Source organism: Nannospalax galili, unplaced genomic scaffold (genome assembly GCF_000622305.1).
Source record: "Nannospalax galili isolate Female #2095 unplaced genomic scaffold, S.galili_v1.0 scaffold335, whole genome shotgun sequence".
In the NCBI taxonomy this organism is placed as follows: Eukaryota; Metazoa; Chordata; class Mammalia; order Rodentia; family Spalacidae; genus Nannospalax; species Nannospalax galili.
This window is the reverse complement of record NW_008337842.1, coordinates 3,944,978-3,962,240: the sequence shown is the minus strand read 5'-3', so window position 1 is coordinate 3,962,240 and position 17,263 is coordinate 3,944,978. Positions and strand designations below refer to the sequence as shown.

General features: G+C 41.4%; 1 protein-coding gene across 3 annotated transcripts in view; it reads right to left on the bottom strand.

Annotated features, from left to right (window-relative positions):
• Positions 1-16,242, bottom strand: part of Arhgap20 (Rho GTPase activating protein 20) — a 102,813-nt gene extending 86,571 nt beyond the window's left edge. Inside the window, exon 1 of one of the 3 annotated variants that reach the window (XM_008832809.2) lies at positions 16,164-16,242. Coding sequence is in view for 1 of the 3 variants with exons in the window: in XM_008832808.2 (XP_008831030.1) it covers positions 15,695-15,799 (105 nt within the window). In the remaining 2 variants the exon portion in view is untranslated. Of the gene's footprint in view, positions 1-14,702; positions 14,724-15,694; positions 15,935-16,163 lie in introns of those variants that run through there. The other 2 variants (XM_008832808.2, XM_008832810.3) reach the window with 2 other exon arrangements.
• Between the last annotated feature and the right edge of the window lie 1,021 nt (positions 16,243-17,263).

Genomic DNA, 17,263 nt, shown 5'->3' with positions numbered 1-17,263 from the left:
ATATTCCAAGATAATTTATATTGTCTATGAAATGAAAAGATTGGATTACATAGTTTCTTAGGTCCTTTCTATTTCTGATATTCATCCTGGATTTGCAAGAAAATAAACATTATATGCATCATGCATTTAGGATTCACAGGACTCACACTGTTTCTAAGTAATGAAGTCTTATAACTAGCAGATATAACTGAAACTTAATATACAGATTTAAATATTAACTCCTCTAAAATATACAGATCTCTCTTGCTCATGGAGCAAAACAAAGGGCCAATGGGAGATCTGAATAAAATTCACTCATCTTTACTTGGGCAATAAAGTCTTGAATTTTCTCCTTGTTTATAGCAACATGAAATACAATATATTGAAAGAAAATGAGACTGTTGATTCCTTTACTAATATATAGCAGTGCAAATTTGTCAGGACAGGCTAAGTTGAGAGACCAGCACCAGCTATTTTTATATTTGTTCTGTGATAAAGATTCTTGTTTCATTAGAAATAGAAAGTAAACTTCAAACAGCATTTATTTTGTTCACTTAAAAACCACTATCTAGTGTGAGATTCTAAAGAGTTTTCCAGATTCAAGTGTTCACTGTTTATATCTCAGTGACGTCATAAAAAGTGGATGCAATTTTGGAAGGAAATATTTTTTAGAAGGTAATCTTTAAAAATGCATAAGCTATGTAGTAAGCTAAAAACAACTGTATAGCTTTTTTGAAAATGATATTCATATGGTACTATTTATTCAGTGTGAAGCAGTCTCAAGATTAACAAGAATTTTCTGTGTGTTAAAAATCAAAATAAACATGAAATAGTATTTGTCTATTCCTCTGCCTCAAGTGGGAAAAGAAGATCTTAAAAGAAACCTTGTAAGGGAATAGTGATTAAAATGTAAAAACTGTTGTTTCTTGCAAACAGCCATTTATTAGATAAGCACAACATGCACATTAGAGAGAAATAAAATCTTTGAGCTTTTTTCATCCTCTCTCCTCTGAAGCTATATTTAGTTTGGTAGGTTAAAAAAAAAAAAAGATTCTTCCAAGAGCAAATAGCAGGGGTCACAAATGCAGTTGAGAATGAAAAGTCTGTAATTCATGTTTTGATTTATGTTTCAAAATAACATAAAACTTCAGCTCCATTACCAGAAAGATGCTTTTCACCTCAAGTCATTTTTAAGTAGTTGAATTTATTACAGATTCAAGTCTCTGTTTTCTTACCTCACGTCACATATTACGCCTCAGTTATACAACTTTGTTGTTTTAGCTTTCTGCCCCTTCCCAGAAAACAGTCTCTCTCTTCTTCCAAACTTTATTTCTTTCTTCAACAATTATTTACTGAAATTCCACTTTGCATCCCCAAAGCTTAGTATGCTTGTCATAAACAACAATAAACTCAATAAACAGGGGAATATATAATTTTTTTGAGACAGGGTCTCTCTGTAGCCCCAACTAGCCTGGAACTTGCTATGTAGAAAAGGTTGGCCTTGATCTCACAGAGATCCTCCCACCTTTCTCTTTCTTTCTTTCTTTCTTTCTTTCTTTCTTTCTTTCTTTCTTATTTATTATTTTCACTTTATGTGTACAAGTGGATTGCTTACATGTGTTTAAGTACATCTGTGTTGTGGAGTGGCCACAGAGGTCAGAAGGAGTTAGATACCCTGGAATTGGAGTTATGGCCAGTTGTTAGCCACCACGTGGCTGTTGAGATTTGAACAAAGGCCTTCTGCAAGAACAGCCAGTGCTCTTAACCACTGAATCATCTCTCTAGCCCTTGACTATGGAGATTAAAGGAATGTGCCACCATGCCCTGCTGGAAGTATGTTAATTTTAAAGCCCAGTCATTCACCACACCAATACCCCCCACCAAAAGCCCAGCAAACCACGAGGTATGGTGCTGACACCAGTAATCCCAGCACCTGAGAGGCTGAAGCAGGAACACTGCTGTGAGCTAGAGGCCAACCTCGGGTATACAGTGAGATCTTGTCTCAAAAATTTTTTTAAAAAAGAAAAACAAAACTTTTCTTTTTTAAAAAAACAAAAACAAAAACTTCCTTGTGAAATGGAGGCATCTGCTAAGATGCCAGGTAGTAACAGGCATTCCCATACACTGAAAACTTTCTTTATACCCGTGTTAACATCACTTGGGGCTGATGATTTAGCGAAGATTCCTTACTTGCCAACAAACTGTGCCAGGATAACTGGATAATTATATGCAGAGGAATAAAGTTGGGCTTGTAACTCATACCACATACAACAATTAACTCAAACTGATTAAAGTCATGAATTAATGCTATAAAAATCCTACCCAAATACAAGCTGTCTTGGTCACTTCCAATGAGGGACTCAATGGTTTCTACATGGGATACTCAAAACGCAATCAATTAAAGAAAGAAGCAAGTAAACTGGACAGTATTAAGATTGGATATTCAACAGAATGGAGGAAATCTGTAAATTATGCATATATCAAATTACTTCTATTTAGAATATATATATATAACTATTACAACTCAGTAAAGAGGCAAATGATCCAATTAAAAAAATCAGATGAAGATCTGACTAGTCATTTCTCCAAAGAAGACATGAAAAGCATTTGAAAAATTGTTCAACATTATTATCCATCAGGGCAATAAAAACCACAGTGAGATACTACTTCCTACACAATAAGATGGCAGTAAGGAGAGAGAAGTTTACTGGTAAGAATACAGAGAAAGTGGATGCTTATACAACACTGTCAATTCTAAGTTTGCACAGCTACAATGGAAAGCAAAAGTCCCACAAATGGTTAAAGTGCATTTCCAAGTGCACAGTCCTGTAAGCCCATGCCTAGGTACCTAGCCAAAAGAAACGAAAATATATGTCCACCCAAACACTTGCACAAATATTTACAGCAGCATTATTCCTAGTAAAAAAGGAAACAACTCCAATGTCTACCAAGCTTATGAATGAATAAACTAATGCCATATGCTTACACATGAGATATAACTTGGTTTTGTTACCAAGTAAAATACTGATACATGCTATGACACACATGGTTGAACCTTGAAAACATTATGCTAATTTAGATAAAGCAGTCATAAAAGACCATATATTATGTTATTCCATTTATATAAGCTGTTCAGAATAAGAAAATCTATTAATGCAGATTAGTGTTTGGCTGGACTGTGGGGAGATGGGACTTGAGAAATGACTGAGAGTTGTGGGGTCCTTTAGGCATCAAAATGCTCTAAAATGCATAATTCTAGAACTAATCTAAAAGCCAATGACTTGAACATTTTAAGAAGGTGAATTGTATAGGATTTTATTTGTTAAAACAAACAACTTAAAACCTAACTACCTGACTACTAAATCATTAGACTCTGGCCTAGCAAACTGGTTCCTAGCCAAAAACTATAATATTCTTTCTTGTAACAACCATCTGGTATAGTACACAAAAATGTGAAACTGCCTATTTGCTTTTTGTTTCAGTGGTTCTCTATCTGAATTCCTGAACTGGCCTCCCTGCTTAGCAGAATTTGCCACCACTCCTCCCCTACGCCTCCTGTGACCTACTTAGGTTTTTACATATTAAATCATCAAAAGTTGTTTATTAAGTGAATGGATTAGCACTACTTACATATAAAACTTTATGGTGGTTAACACAAGTATGCCAATGTAGGAAAATGAACTTATAAGCAGGCAACTAAGGAAGAATGTTCTGCATTTTTATTTCAGCAACTCAGAGAACATATTTTTGTCCATTAACATCTTCACATTTTATTCCTCTAAAAGATTTTCAATAAAGGAAAGAGAAAAAATATTCCCCCACCAGCATTTTATAGCAAATAACACTGGCTCATAAAAAGCATTTTTGTTGATATTTCTTTTAAAAAGATTTTGCTTAATTTTAATACTTTTAAAAGGAAATTATCAAATCTACCAATCTCCTCCCCCAGTTCCTCCCTATCCCCCCACCCCCTGCCAACTATTCCCTCCCAGTTTCATGTATTCTTTTTTTTAAAAAGACCCCATGAGTCCACTCGGTGCTCCAGAAAGTGCATGCATTTAGAACCATCAACTGGAGCATGGGTACCCTCTTAGGGGTTGCACCCCTGAAGAAAATTGACTCTCCCTTTTCCAGCAGCTCTTAATTGTCAACAGCTCCAGAGACAGGCGTGGAACTTCATGAGCCCCTCCTGTACCACGTTTGGATGTTGTCTGGCTTGATACTGTGCATGTAGACACAGATGCTGTGCAACAGCCTCAGCATGTCCACAACTACCAATTAACTACAGTCATTCACTCCCTCTCCCTCTTACAATCTGTCTAACTGCTCTTCTGAGTTGATCCCTGAGCTTTGGGAGGAAGGGTTATAATATAGATGTCCCACTAAAGGCTGAAGCATTTAGCCTTTATAAAATGCTGGTGGGCGAATATTTTTTCCTCTTTATTGAAAATAAAGCATTCTGAAGTCTCTTATTTTCTGCACACTGACCAGTTGTGGGTTTCCGTGTTAATCACTGGTTTAGTTACGTTCTATTGCTGTGATTAAAAACACTGACCAAAGCCAACTTGGAGAGGAAAGGGTTTACTTTATCTTTCATTTCCAAGGTCACAGTTCATCACTGAGTGAACTCAGGGCAGGAACCTGGAGGTATTTACTGAAGCACAGACCATGGAAGAATGCTGCTTACTGACTTGTTCCCCTGGCCTGTGCTCAATCTGCTTCTTATATAACAGAGGACCAGACCTGCCCAGGGGTGGCACTACCCATAGACAGCTGGGCCCTCCCACATGACTCAATAATCAAGAAAATATTCCATAGACATGGTCACAGGTCAGTTCAAGGGAGGAAATTCTACAATTGAGGTTCCCTTCACCCAGGTGTGTCAAACTCACAAGTGAAGCTATCCAGCACAATTGACCCCTTGTCACCCTGTTACATCACCATTAAAGCACAATATTTCCATTTCTTATCCCCAAGATCTCATGCTAATATTAATATTATAACATAAAACTATACAAGTTTACCCACAATCCTTAAAAATGGAAACACTTTAAAAGTTAAAATTCTCTTTAAAGCCTCAACCGTGGGCTCCTCTAAAATCCAAAATGAATTAAATTAAAAAGGAAGAATCAGGAATGCTTATGTAAAACTCAAGTCCAGCAAAATGACTCAAGGCTGTATATCTTGGATTCACTCACTATCTTCTGGGATACAATGGGCTTGGGCAGCTCCACTTCTCTGGTTCTGCAGTCCACAGCACACAGAGCTTGTCTCAAGCTCAGGTCAGCTCCACTCCGTACCTGTTGCTCCCCTTGGTTGTCATCCCACAATCCTGACATCACCAATATGCTGGGGTCTCTATTGAAACTGAGGCTACCCCTTCACCAATGGGCTTTTCCTGGCCTCTCAGGGTGCAAACCCTCAGATTCTCTCCATGACCCCTTCAATCCTGGGGATCTTCATGGTAACTGAGGCTACACCTTCACTAATGGCCTTTCCTGGCCTCTCACAGTGCCAAGCCTCAGTTGCTCTCCAGCTATCCAGCACAATCACCATCAAAATTAAGCTTATCTGGTGAGGGTTGAGAGATACACTAATCTATGGGTATAACAGTAAGTAAGAGTAGGTTTAATACTATGTCTGTTTAGCACAACAGTAGTAGTATGTTTTCTCCTAGGGCCTATCACCTACCCAGAAATGGGTCTGAGGCCTAGTTAATGGTACTAGGCATGAGTTTCATCTTGTGTAGCAGACCTTAAGTCCAATCAGAAAGTGGTTTTATTCCAATTAACATGTTGTTTCAGTGGGCAGCATATCTTACCAAGCTAGTCATTACTGTAGTCTGCACAGTTCACAATTGAGTAAGATTTCTGGTTGCTTTTATTCTCTGGTAGCATGCATAGAATTTTCCAGCACTATGAAAGCTATCCAGTAGGAATGAAGCTTCCATGTAGGTACCAGCTTGATTTCTCTGTGTCCTGTGTCTCAAGTACATGGCATCTTCAGCAATAGGGTCTTACTGTCAAGTTCTGGAGGGTAACCAAGAGCACTGACAATATTCTGTAATGTTTTGGGGAGAGTCTCATGGAACCCCACTGACCAACGATTTGGCCCTGGGCTTTTTATTTGATGTTCTACACTGTTTCCTTTTATCATATGTCTATGTACATATTTTAGGAAGCATCTATGGTGGTAGGTTTCCATGTAGATTTTTAAAAGGTCTTTAGAGAACACTTTTATGTAAAAGCCTGCATACAGGCTCTCCTTGGAATTTTAATTTTATGCCAACCCACTGATACTGCACTATTTTATTCAACCTACAAATCTGAATCCACGTCTGCTCATTCTTGGCTCTCCTACTGATTAAATGAAAAAATAAAGCTTATCAAAAGAAAGGAACAAGATGAAAGATCCAAGTCAGAGGTAAACTGCAATTTTTCATGGTTTGTTTATAAACAAAATCCAGGCATTCCATTCAAATGTAAGTGAAATGGTGTTAAAGACACTTTCAAGCATTTAGAGTAAATAAGAATAACATTAAAATAAGGTATCTGTCCCAAGTATCAGGATTACAAACTAGCACCATCAAGATGAACAACTTTTTTTTTTTTTTCACATGGATCTGTGGCTTCAGCTCAGGTCCTAGTGCTTGCAAGACAGTGGTTAGAGTAAAACATGGGATGAACAGGTATCTGACAGGTCACCAGGAGTCAGATATCCCAAGAAAACAAATGAGTTTAGGACTGCCACTGCTCATGGGAATTTGCCATGAATTCAGGAAAACTAAATGGCAACCTTGAGAGTAATCATTCCTGTAGCTATGATATGGATAGATGGGTCTTGTGCTTTACCATATAAATATATGGAGTCAAACAAGAATGTACTTCTGATGCGAGGAACTGCCCTACCCAGCGTATTCTGTAGTTATTAGGATACTGCATAATAAAAAGTTTTGCAGTTCTCAGTTAGAAAATAGTAAGAATTGTGTGGGATTATTTTAAAGAACTACGTATTTTTACAACTAGAAAAATATTTAATCAAATTTACAAATTAGCGTGCTCAAACTTGACGGTTAATCCTTTTATGGCTAGCCTGTGCAATTTGGTGAGCAGGAAACTTTGTCCTCCCTGCATGCCTACAGTATTTATTTGTGGAGACATACTAGGGCCACTGAACAATTATAGTACAGAAACATTGGCTCTGCAAAGGGAAAATAACTATTTTTAGCCTCGCACCTCGCTCCTACTATCACAAGATTTTGGCCACTGGGTGAGCTGAGGTTTCCCGCTCCTGTCAGTCCAGTCTGTGCTAAGCATCACCTTCTATTCGCTCAGACTGCCATCCAGAATCAGTTTGAACACTCAGCTCCAACAAATACCATCACAGTACAGACTACTATGAACACATTAAATTCCTCGTGAGGTTAGGATAGAAACAACTTTGCTTTTGGCTCCTTCTTCCCTCTTCAAGGCAATTATTACTTTGAAATATAGGAACAAACACGAGATTCCATATAATGTGGACGAGTGGGCACTGGGGAGAGCAGACACTGGGCCTTAAATCTGGGCCCTAGTTCTATGACAAATTTTCTCCAGATTCTCTCTAAAATAGACAGAATCTCCACACTGCTTACTTGCCATGGAATAAAAATGTATAATATACATTTAATACATGGAATAAAAATGTATAATATACATATATATATGCATGCATATATATACATATATATATGAAATTCTTCTGCAATGAGAAACACATGAGAAACACTGTGATATTGGGGTATACCTATAAGAATTAAGGTACTGTGCATAGATAAATATGAGAATATTAGAATGTCCCTTACATATAATTCTTTGTTCCTGTGTCTCCATCCCTGCCCCACATGGGATTCTGGGCTATCATTATGATGGGTCTTTGACAATCCTCTAAATTAGAGCCACCAGCTTCAACCTTTGGCCATGACTCCCATCCAGTAGAACTCAAGTACACAGGTCAACCTCCAGTGCTGTCTGCCTAACAGTCCCTCTCAGAGCAGAGTTCTGCTGTACTGTTTCACATCATGGCCACCCGAAATGGTATTATTTATACAGTCTCACATACTATGATAAACACAGTCACAGTTTGGCTATCTCAGTGAGGGTCAGGGGACTAGAGGCATGAGGTACACTGCAATCATTGGGAAGTGCTGCCTGATGATCTTTCATTTTTCCATATGTAGAGAGAGAAAGGTATTATGATCAAATCCAAAAGATACAATGATTAAGAAAAACCCAAGGGTATCAATGAGACATATATCTATGTCTAAATAGATTCATATATAGTATTATCTAGTAAAGCTAAGGTTTAAAGAGGTAACTGAAGAGGAAGAAGAGAGAAAAGATCCATTTGCCATGGTGTAACAAAGTCCCAGGTAAAGAAGGGAGGCAAAATGTTGCAGTTGTGTTTTCCAGATCCTTGCTAAGTGATCTGATGTGGTGGCTCATACCTTCCATTTTCAGAGTCCACATGCAAGTGACCAGACATCTAAAAACAGGTTTTACATTTCAGTTGTGCCATGTGACAGGTGCCTGTCAAAATTAGGTCAGGGCTGCTCAGCACACTGTTGACACATGGTGCTGATGGGACTGCTTCTGCTGTTGACTGGATCTTTCTGATCTAAACTTGTCCTGAAGAAAATAAGGTTGAAACAAACTTAAACTGGGATGTGTTGTCTAAAAGCCCCATTATGGATGGATGACTGAAGATGACTATCTTTGCTCTTTTTGTTTTTTCCCACTTCCCAAATTGGGGCAAAGTCTCCCATATAGGAAAAAAGCTACCCTGAAGAGCACCCCATCCTCATTTGTTTCAGACAACTATTACAGATATTACTACTGCATACAACTTTCTCTCTGGAAGCCTCCTGAACAAAGCAGGACTTGTAGAAATCTTTAACCTTGAACACTTGCTTTCCACTAGAAACAAGAGGAAAGCAAACTTTTCCTTCACTGTAACATATTTATCAAGTCTCTGGAGACAGGAACGGTGTATTTCAAGAAAATTCATCAACTCACAAAAACAAAATACACTTATATCTTCAAAACACTACATTTGAGACATGAGTATATGTACATACACATATGACTTTGTCTTTATAGAGCTATTTTTTGTAGTACTTCAGAGTTTATGATGAATTTTAGTGGCAACTCAAGTTAAAAGAATGGGAGTTTTATAATTACATGCTTTCAGTAAGTTGTATGCACTTCTATAAGACACAAGATGCCTCTACACTATAAAAAGTATCCAAATACATCCTGAGAACTATGAAATAATTCAGACATCTAAGTTATCAATAGATTTCATTTTCTGATTTCCTGCTTCTCTTCAGTATATTGACCATGTTCTATTGTTTGTCTTGCAAACTTCTCACTAAACCATAACCTGAGAGATTGCTGAAGTTTCTAAAAGTAGTAACTACTTCATTACAATCATGACTTCAAAACTAGTAACAACAACTGCAAAAGCTATTTAGGTGTCTATATCTGTGGTTTGTGAATTTCCAGTCTATGAGTTATAAATGCTTTAACCTATGAGACTTAATCTTCAAAATTAAATAACTGGGTCTGGGGAGATGGTTCGGTGGATAAGAACACTTGCTGTGCAAGCATGAGGGCCTAAGTTGCAAAACAGAGCATCCATGTAAAAAGATGAGCAAGGCTGTATGTGCCTATAATCCTAACATTGGGGTATGGAAACAGGAATATCCTGAGAGTTCCCTAGGCAGCTTGCCTAGCTGAAAGGTGAGTTTCTGAATCAGAGACCCCTTCCCTAAGATATTAAGGCAGAAAATAATATAGGAAGATCCCTAATAACCTATTCTAGCTTCTGTATGTGCGCTCGTACATTTATATGCATGCACCAAACACATACACGCACACACAAGTGCACACACAAGCAAACACACACACACACGCGCGCACACACACACACACACACACACACACACACACACACACACACTGGGAGCACTTAAATAATTACAATGAATAGACATTTTTAGATGCATACAAATAAAAGATTGTACCTAACTTTTATAATAACTATAACTTATTTTATTCTCACAAGACTCTTAGAGTCACTTAACTTTTGCAATGTTAAAATACATTACTGTGTTCATGTTTTAAGAATAGCTTTTTTTTTCAGATTCAAGACTTCCAAGTTTACTGAACTGTCAGATTCAGCAACATTTCTCCTGCACGTGATTTTCCACAGAAGAATGATCAGAGGCACAGTAGTTGGTGCACCACATATAACTGAAATATGGTCCTAAGTCTACCTGAAGAAAACACTAAGCTTTCCAACAGAAGACAAGGCCTGTGGTATCAGCATGGATGTCATGTCTTGCTGAAGAGCTCCTGAAATACATCTGCTTTCCTTCTACAAACCTTAGAAAGTGACAGACATCAAGGTATAAAACCTAGAAAGGCATCAAAGTAATTAGACTAGTGATTGCTTCACAGATTGTCACTATTAGTCAATGTTTACTTAACATTACCTAGCGTCTCCAGTGAGCACAACAAAAGGATCTTATGTACCTGGTTTTGTACAATTTACTTTGTGAGTAACATCAAAGAAGGGCTCAGCAGGATACTGTTAGGCATGGGCATGTTTTTCTTAGTCCAGAAGAGTAAAAGTAAAGTAGATGGTCCATTCAAACTCCAATATCACACAGACATTTGGCTAAAGTCAGTTCTTATGGGTGGCCCACCATGAAGTGCTCTAACCAGATCTGCTCCAGAGAATGCATAAAGAGACAGAGTGGAACTGATAATAGCAGCTGCTACAGTATGAAATGCTAGAGCTATTTTAAAATTATTTTCCTTTTATTGGTTTCCTAGGCCTATAAATTTACCTTTCTTACCCTGATACTCACTCAGTTGAATGGTTTTTAATTATTATAGTGATGTCAAAGGGTCAGTGTATTTGTGTCTGACACAAGTCATTGCTAAATTTGAAATGATGTTAACATGGGCTTTCATTTCACTAGAACTATTCAATGCAAAAATGAATCTGCTCAAGAATTCATGTTTTCAGTAGAGTTTAAAATCACTACATTTTTTTGGTCTTTTTGAGACAGGGTCTCCCTGTAGACCCAGCTGGCCTGGAACTCACTATGTAGACCAGGCTGGCCTCGAACTCACAAGGATCCGCCTGCCTCTGCCTCCCAAGTGCTGGGATTAAAGGCATGCACCACCATGCCCGGCTAAAAGTCACTACATTTTAGAGCCCCAATTCTAGGAATTGCTACACAAATTTACTGTATGCTTTTGTTTTTTTTTTTTTTTTTTTTTTTTTGAGACAGGGTCTCTCTGTAGCCCCAGGTGGCCTGGAACTCAGTGTATAGACCAGGCTGGCCTGATCTCAGAGATCTACCTCCCCCTGCTTCCCAAATACTAGGAGTAAAGGCAGAGGCAGGCAGATCTCTGTGAGATCAAAACCAGCCTGGTCTACATACTGAGTTCCAGCCCAGCTGGGGCTACAGGGAGAGCCTGTCTTGGAAAAGAAAATTTAAAAGGGGGATGTGTGCTTCCTTTAAACAGCCTGATGTGGAGCATCCAGCTTAATTCCTGTTTGTTCAAACCAGGATCATGTTTGTTTCTTTAATGACAGCTCTATTTAGTCCATTTTTGCTATTGTTTTTGTCTCTTCCTTTAGACTTGTACTGTTCAATATTGTAACCATTGAATATAGACGACTATATACATTTACATTCAAATTAAGTAAAATTAAAGAAAAAAATCAAGTTAGATTTCATCAAATTAAAAACTTCTGTTCATTTAAAGACAATGCTAAGGAAATAAAAATGCAAATTACAGACTGGGGGAAGACATTTTTCAAATCACATGCCTGATAAAGGATTTGAATACAGACTGTATAAACTACCTTAAAAACTTAGTAATAAAAAAGCCAACAACCAGATGAAAATTTGCAAGATATTTAAGTAGATAATTTATCAAAGATATGTAGGTGGAAAGATATTCAAAGTCACTAGTCATTGAGGAAATACAAACTTGTATCATTAGGTTCAATTTTATACCTACTATGATGTAACCAAAAAGAGATAATAACAAGTGTTGGTGAGGATATGGAGAAACAGAATTTGTATATACCACTATTAGAAATGTAAAATCACTTCAGGAAAACACCCAACTGAGTAATTCTTTAAAAGTCAAATATATACCTAAATATGATGATCCACTCATTCAATGCCTAAGTACTCAAAAGAAAGCATAGGCCCATGCAGATTTGTGTATGAAGTTTATAAACAGGAGCTTTACTGGTAATAGCCAAGAATTGGAATCAACCCAAATACTCATTAGCAAGTCAATGGAAAAATGAATTGTGTTCTACAGGTTGACCCTCCCTCATCCAAAACCCTGAAATCTAAAATGCTTCAGACTCTGAAATTTTCTGAGTGTTGCTCTTGGGACACAAGTGGAACATTCCACACCATACCTCAGGTGACAGGGTGAGGTCAAATACAGGTGCACTGAAAACAATGAACAAAATTTCCTCCAGGTTGTATGTACAAGGTGCATACAAACATAAATGAGCTTCATGCTTAGACTTGAGTACCATCAGAAGATATCTCATTGTGGATATGCAAATATTCACAATCCCAAAATATGAAATCTGAAACTCTTCTGGTTCCAGGTAATTTGGATAAAGGAGATCCAACCTTTCCTGCTCAACAACAAAAGGCACTAGCCCATGTAAACATGGATAGTTATAAAAGCTATAATGAAAGGCAAAAAATATATAAAATTTGATTTCATTTATAAAAGTTGAAAATGCAAATTTAATCTACAGTAACATAAAGCAGACAAGTGATTTCTTGGAAATCTGGAGGCTTTGGAGGTGTACTCTTACATCAAATCTTTAGAGTTATAAACGTTAAATATGTGCAGGTGTTATCAATTAAACCTCAACGAGCTGTTAACATCTTCAGTTCAGCTGTTCTATACACTTGTTTTCATAAATAAAGTTTTACAGGAACACAGTTAAGCACATTCACTTATGTACTATCTATGTTGCTTTGGTGCTATGATGGGAACCTGAAATATAGACTATACAGCTTTCAAACCTAAGATATTTACTATTTTTTTCTTTAAGAAAAGGTTTGGTGAGCCTTCTCTAAGGATAAACTGAGGAGAGGGATCATTCTTGTCCTGTTTTTGCTCTACATCAGCTAACTAATGCTTATGAAACACTATATAGCAGACACTAGTGGAGCTGGGAGCAAGATCGTGGTAGTTTTCACAAATCCGGTGAGGGATGTATGAAACAGGCAAACAAGTAAATAAGAAGATAATGATAGATAATGATGCAGAGAATAATGCTGAGATGACAATAAAGCAGAAGGTAGGAGTGTGATGGAGAGCTCACTGCTGTTTCCACAGTGAGTAAAGATCTCAGGGAAGATCCCAGATCCGAACAACATGAAAAGAAACCAACATACAAGGGGAATAATAGGCTTTAAAACAGAAATAAAGTCGATGACTTAAAGTATGAAAGACCCATGTGCCTGAACACACACACACACACACACACACACACACGGGTGGGGGTGGAGGTAGATAAATGGAAGTAGACAAGATCAAGAAAAAGGACCTGGGTTTTATTATAGATACGACAAAAGCCCCTTCAGAACTGTGAACAGATAAGCAACATGATCAGTCCATAGTTTTAAAAACATCATTCTGGTGCTGCAAAATGCAGAATGGGTCACAGAAGGGCAAGAAAGGGTTCAGGCAAGGAGTCTCTGTAAAGGCACACGGTAGAGATGGCTTTACTGCAGTGGCCGTCATGGTGGTAGGGAAATCTGGATGCTGTGGATTGGCTGTTGGAGGATGAGGAAAGGCACTGAAAAGAATTCCTAGATTTTTGAGTTTCAACAACTTGGGACACAGTGTTTCGAACTAGAGATGCAAAACAATTTACAATAACCGCCGGAATCAGCCTGGGTACGATATGCCATTATTCATTCAATCTTACATTTAATTTTCTCAGCAACCTTGGAAAAGTAGATACTGATTTAGTAATGTACCAGCCCATTATGTTTTCCAGTGAAGGGCACCATCTTAGAGACAGTGGTTATGCTGAGTACAAACAACTGAGGAGAAAGGGCAAAGTAACCCTTAAGGACAAGTGCTACTTGACAAATGATGAAACCTCTCTTTAATGGTCCCTCCTTTCACTAGCATGCTTAATTATCCTCGGGGGAGGGGCCACACTCTTTAAGAAAATAAATCCTTGATTCTTTCCAGTTCTTTAGATTTACAAAAATAGAAAATGCCTTAAATCTATTAATGTTCATTGGCCATCCTAAATTGGGACAGATATCCTGGTGACTTCACGTTTTATTTGGGAAGACTGATTACATACATACACACTCCATCTCTGAAGGTAGAAAGAAAAAAATCACAAGGACAAACTGCAGCCTCCATACATCAAAGGCTGAGCCGCTACCACAGCCCATACATCAAGTTCATATACACCCATGGCTGGCTCTGCGACATAGTCAAGGTCCTAGGGAGCTCACATACATTTCTATACAGATGTCATGGCTCTTCAACTGACCTCTAGCCAACACACTATCCTGGTGGGAAGATTTATGGAAGGCCATAAAATCTGGACAAGTAGGGAGTCCGTGCAACCCCTTGTCTCCAATTATAGTCACGTACCTCCTTAAAGACATCCCTTAAGCGCTAGAATGATTCCTCTTCCCACAACTTGTCTCCGGAAAAAACACAATAAGGAACAAAAATGGCCAAAATCTCGAGGGTTTTGTGCTGGAGGAAGGGGGGAAGCAGTCATGGCTACAGAAACACCCAAATCAATTCCTAAGACAGACTAAGCGCAGGAGCCTGGCAGCTAGCGGCCCACGTGCACTTGCTCCAGGAACTGTTCCAAAGACACCTGACCTCCAGCAAATCCTCCCGCTGCACCACAGGCCGCGTGGATCATCAGCAAAAGCTACAAGTAGTTGCTTATCTGTCCTCTCAGCTTTGACAGTGAGCAAGGGCGCCGTCCCCACAGGCTCACACAGGGTCCTCGGGCCCTGCCGGAGTCTCAGGGACCTGGGGATCCGCTCTGCACCCCGCCCCATCCAGCAGAGCCCTCCCGGAACTGCCCACCGCCCACCACCCAGCCCTATCTAGGCCAAGCTACGCCTCCAGGTCCGGTGGTGTGGCCCCGCCGCATCGCAGCTACCTCTGAATCCCGGAGGAGGCCTGGGGCTGCTGCGGAGCGCGCAAGCATCCCTTTCCCGGGTGCACCGGGAGCATCCTGCCTCCGCGGCCAGGTGAGGGCGCGGCGGGCGGTCAGCTCCGGCTGCCCCCCTTCCTCCGCGTCCTCAGGACCCGCCGCTTTCAGGATGACCCCGTCAATGCCACCTCCAGAGGACCCGGTCAAGGCCACCCCAGGGGACCCCCATTAAGGCCACCTCCGGGGTGGACCCCTCATCCAGGTCCGCGCTCTGGTCTGGGGAGGGACCCGAGGGAGGAGTGAGGCTGCTGGGCTGCGCCGACACCGGTTCCCACCAGATACCACAGCCCTGGGCTCCGGGAGGTAGCCCCGAGAAGGATGGAGGGGCGACGCCCCCAGCGGGGACGGTTAACCCCGGGCTCGCGTGCTCAGGGAGTCGCGAACGCGAGGCCCCGCTCGGCGTGCTCACCTTCTTGGTGCCGGGGCCTCCCGCGATCCGAGACATGCCAGTCAGGGAAGACGAGCGCCCCGGCTGCCCGGCTAGAGCGTCTTGCTGGGGGGACATTGCTTCCATGAAGAAAATCTGCGAGCAAATCCCAGTCCAGGATGGGGTTGCGGGGTATGGGGGGGGGGGGGCTACGCGCTCATGTCCGCTGCGCGGCGGCCGCAGGAGGAGGAGACCCGAGGACTCGCGAGCCTAGCAGGGGCCCCGGGGGACCCGTGGCGTTCAGGCCGCGGGCTGTGGGCGATCCCAGCGGCCGCCAGCGCCGCGCCGCCCAGCCTCCGCCCGCCCAGCCTCGGCCCGCCCCTCCGCCCCGCACCCGCGGGGGTCCCGCCCCCTCCGCCCTCCTCCAGCCTCCGCACTGTCCCCGGGCCCCCCGCGCACGCGGCCGTAGGGTTTCTGGTACATTGCGCCCAGCGCGCAGAGAGCCGCTGACCTCCGTCCGCGCCCCCGAGCGAGGCGTGTTCAAAGACGCTCAGAGCCTAGTGTCTTGCACCCGGGCCTCCCGCGCTGCAACCCGCGCCAGCCCGCCGGCTCCCGGCCGCAACCCTTCTCCAGCCTCCGCTGCACCGCGGTGCATCGGAGGAGCAGCGGCGACCTGAGCCTGAGCCCAGGACTTGCAGCGATTTCCTGCCTAGCTTTGGGAGGATTGCGGAGGGGAACCCGCACCCCCACTCCTCGCCGGCGGCCTGGGGAGGGAGTTGGACGTTGCCGAGTGCCGCGGTTGGACAAATTTGGAAGCCCCGTGGCATTGCCCGACCTCGGCAATCTCGAACGCTGGCTAAGCGTGTCAGGGCAGCCCTGGCTGCGGCTTTGGCTCCCTCCGGTCAGCGAGCAGCCCCCCTGCAGGTTTGCACCGGCGGCTTCAGCTGTCTGCAGGCTGCAGGGACCGCGGGCATTCTGAAGGAGAAAGCACTATTAAAAGGAAAATGCAGGCAGAGAGGAGGCTGAAATTTGGCTTAGCTATTGAGAAGGCCACAATATGTGGAAGTGTTTATCAGCTATCTGCGCCTAACTTCCTGTCAGCCCAGATACTGACCCTTTTTCTTTCTTTCCTTTTTTTTTTTTTTTTTTAAGACCAAAGAATAATCAGAGGAGAACCTACCAGGGACCAGGGTTAAGTTGAGTAGTTTGCACTTTGCAGAATTGCCTGCTGGTGTGGTTGATTCGATAGGTGGCATTCTTCCCTTGGAATCAGGACTAGGAAGCAAAACAACAACAACAAAAAAAAACCCACAAAAAAATACCAAGAAGAACACCACTCCCTGATACTAGATTGTTGTGGTTTTGGTTTGTTTTTGTGACCCCCCCCCCAAAAAAAAATCAAGGTTTCTGGCAAGTTGGGCTGCTATTAGGACAGGTTATAAGGGGAATAGAACTCTGATAGGCTCTGTTCCAACTTAGGGATGCTGTCCCTCCCCCCTCTCCTCCCCCCACTCCACCCTCCCAATACACATTACCACACACACACCCACCACTATCACCAAACCCTTGACTTGTTTGTTGTGGAAATAAAAAGCTAACTCTAGGCTTTGG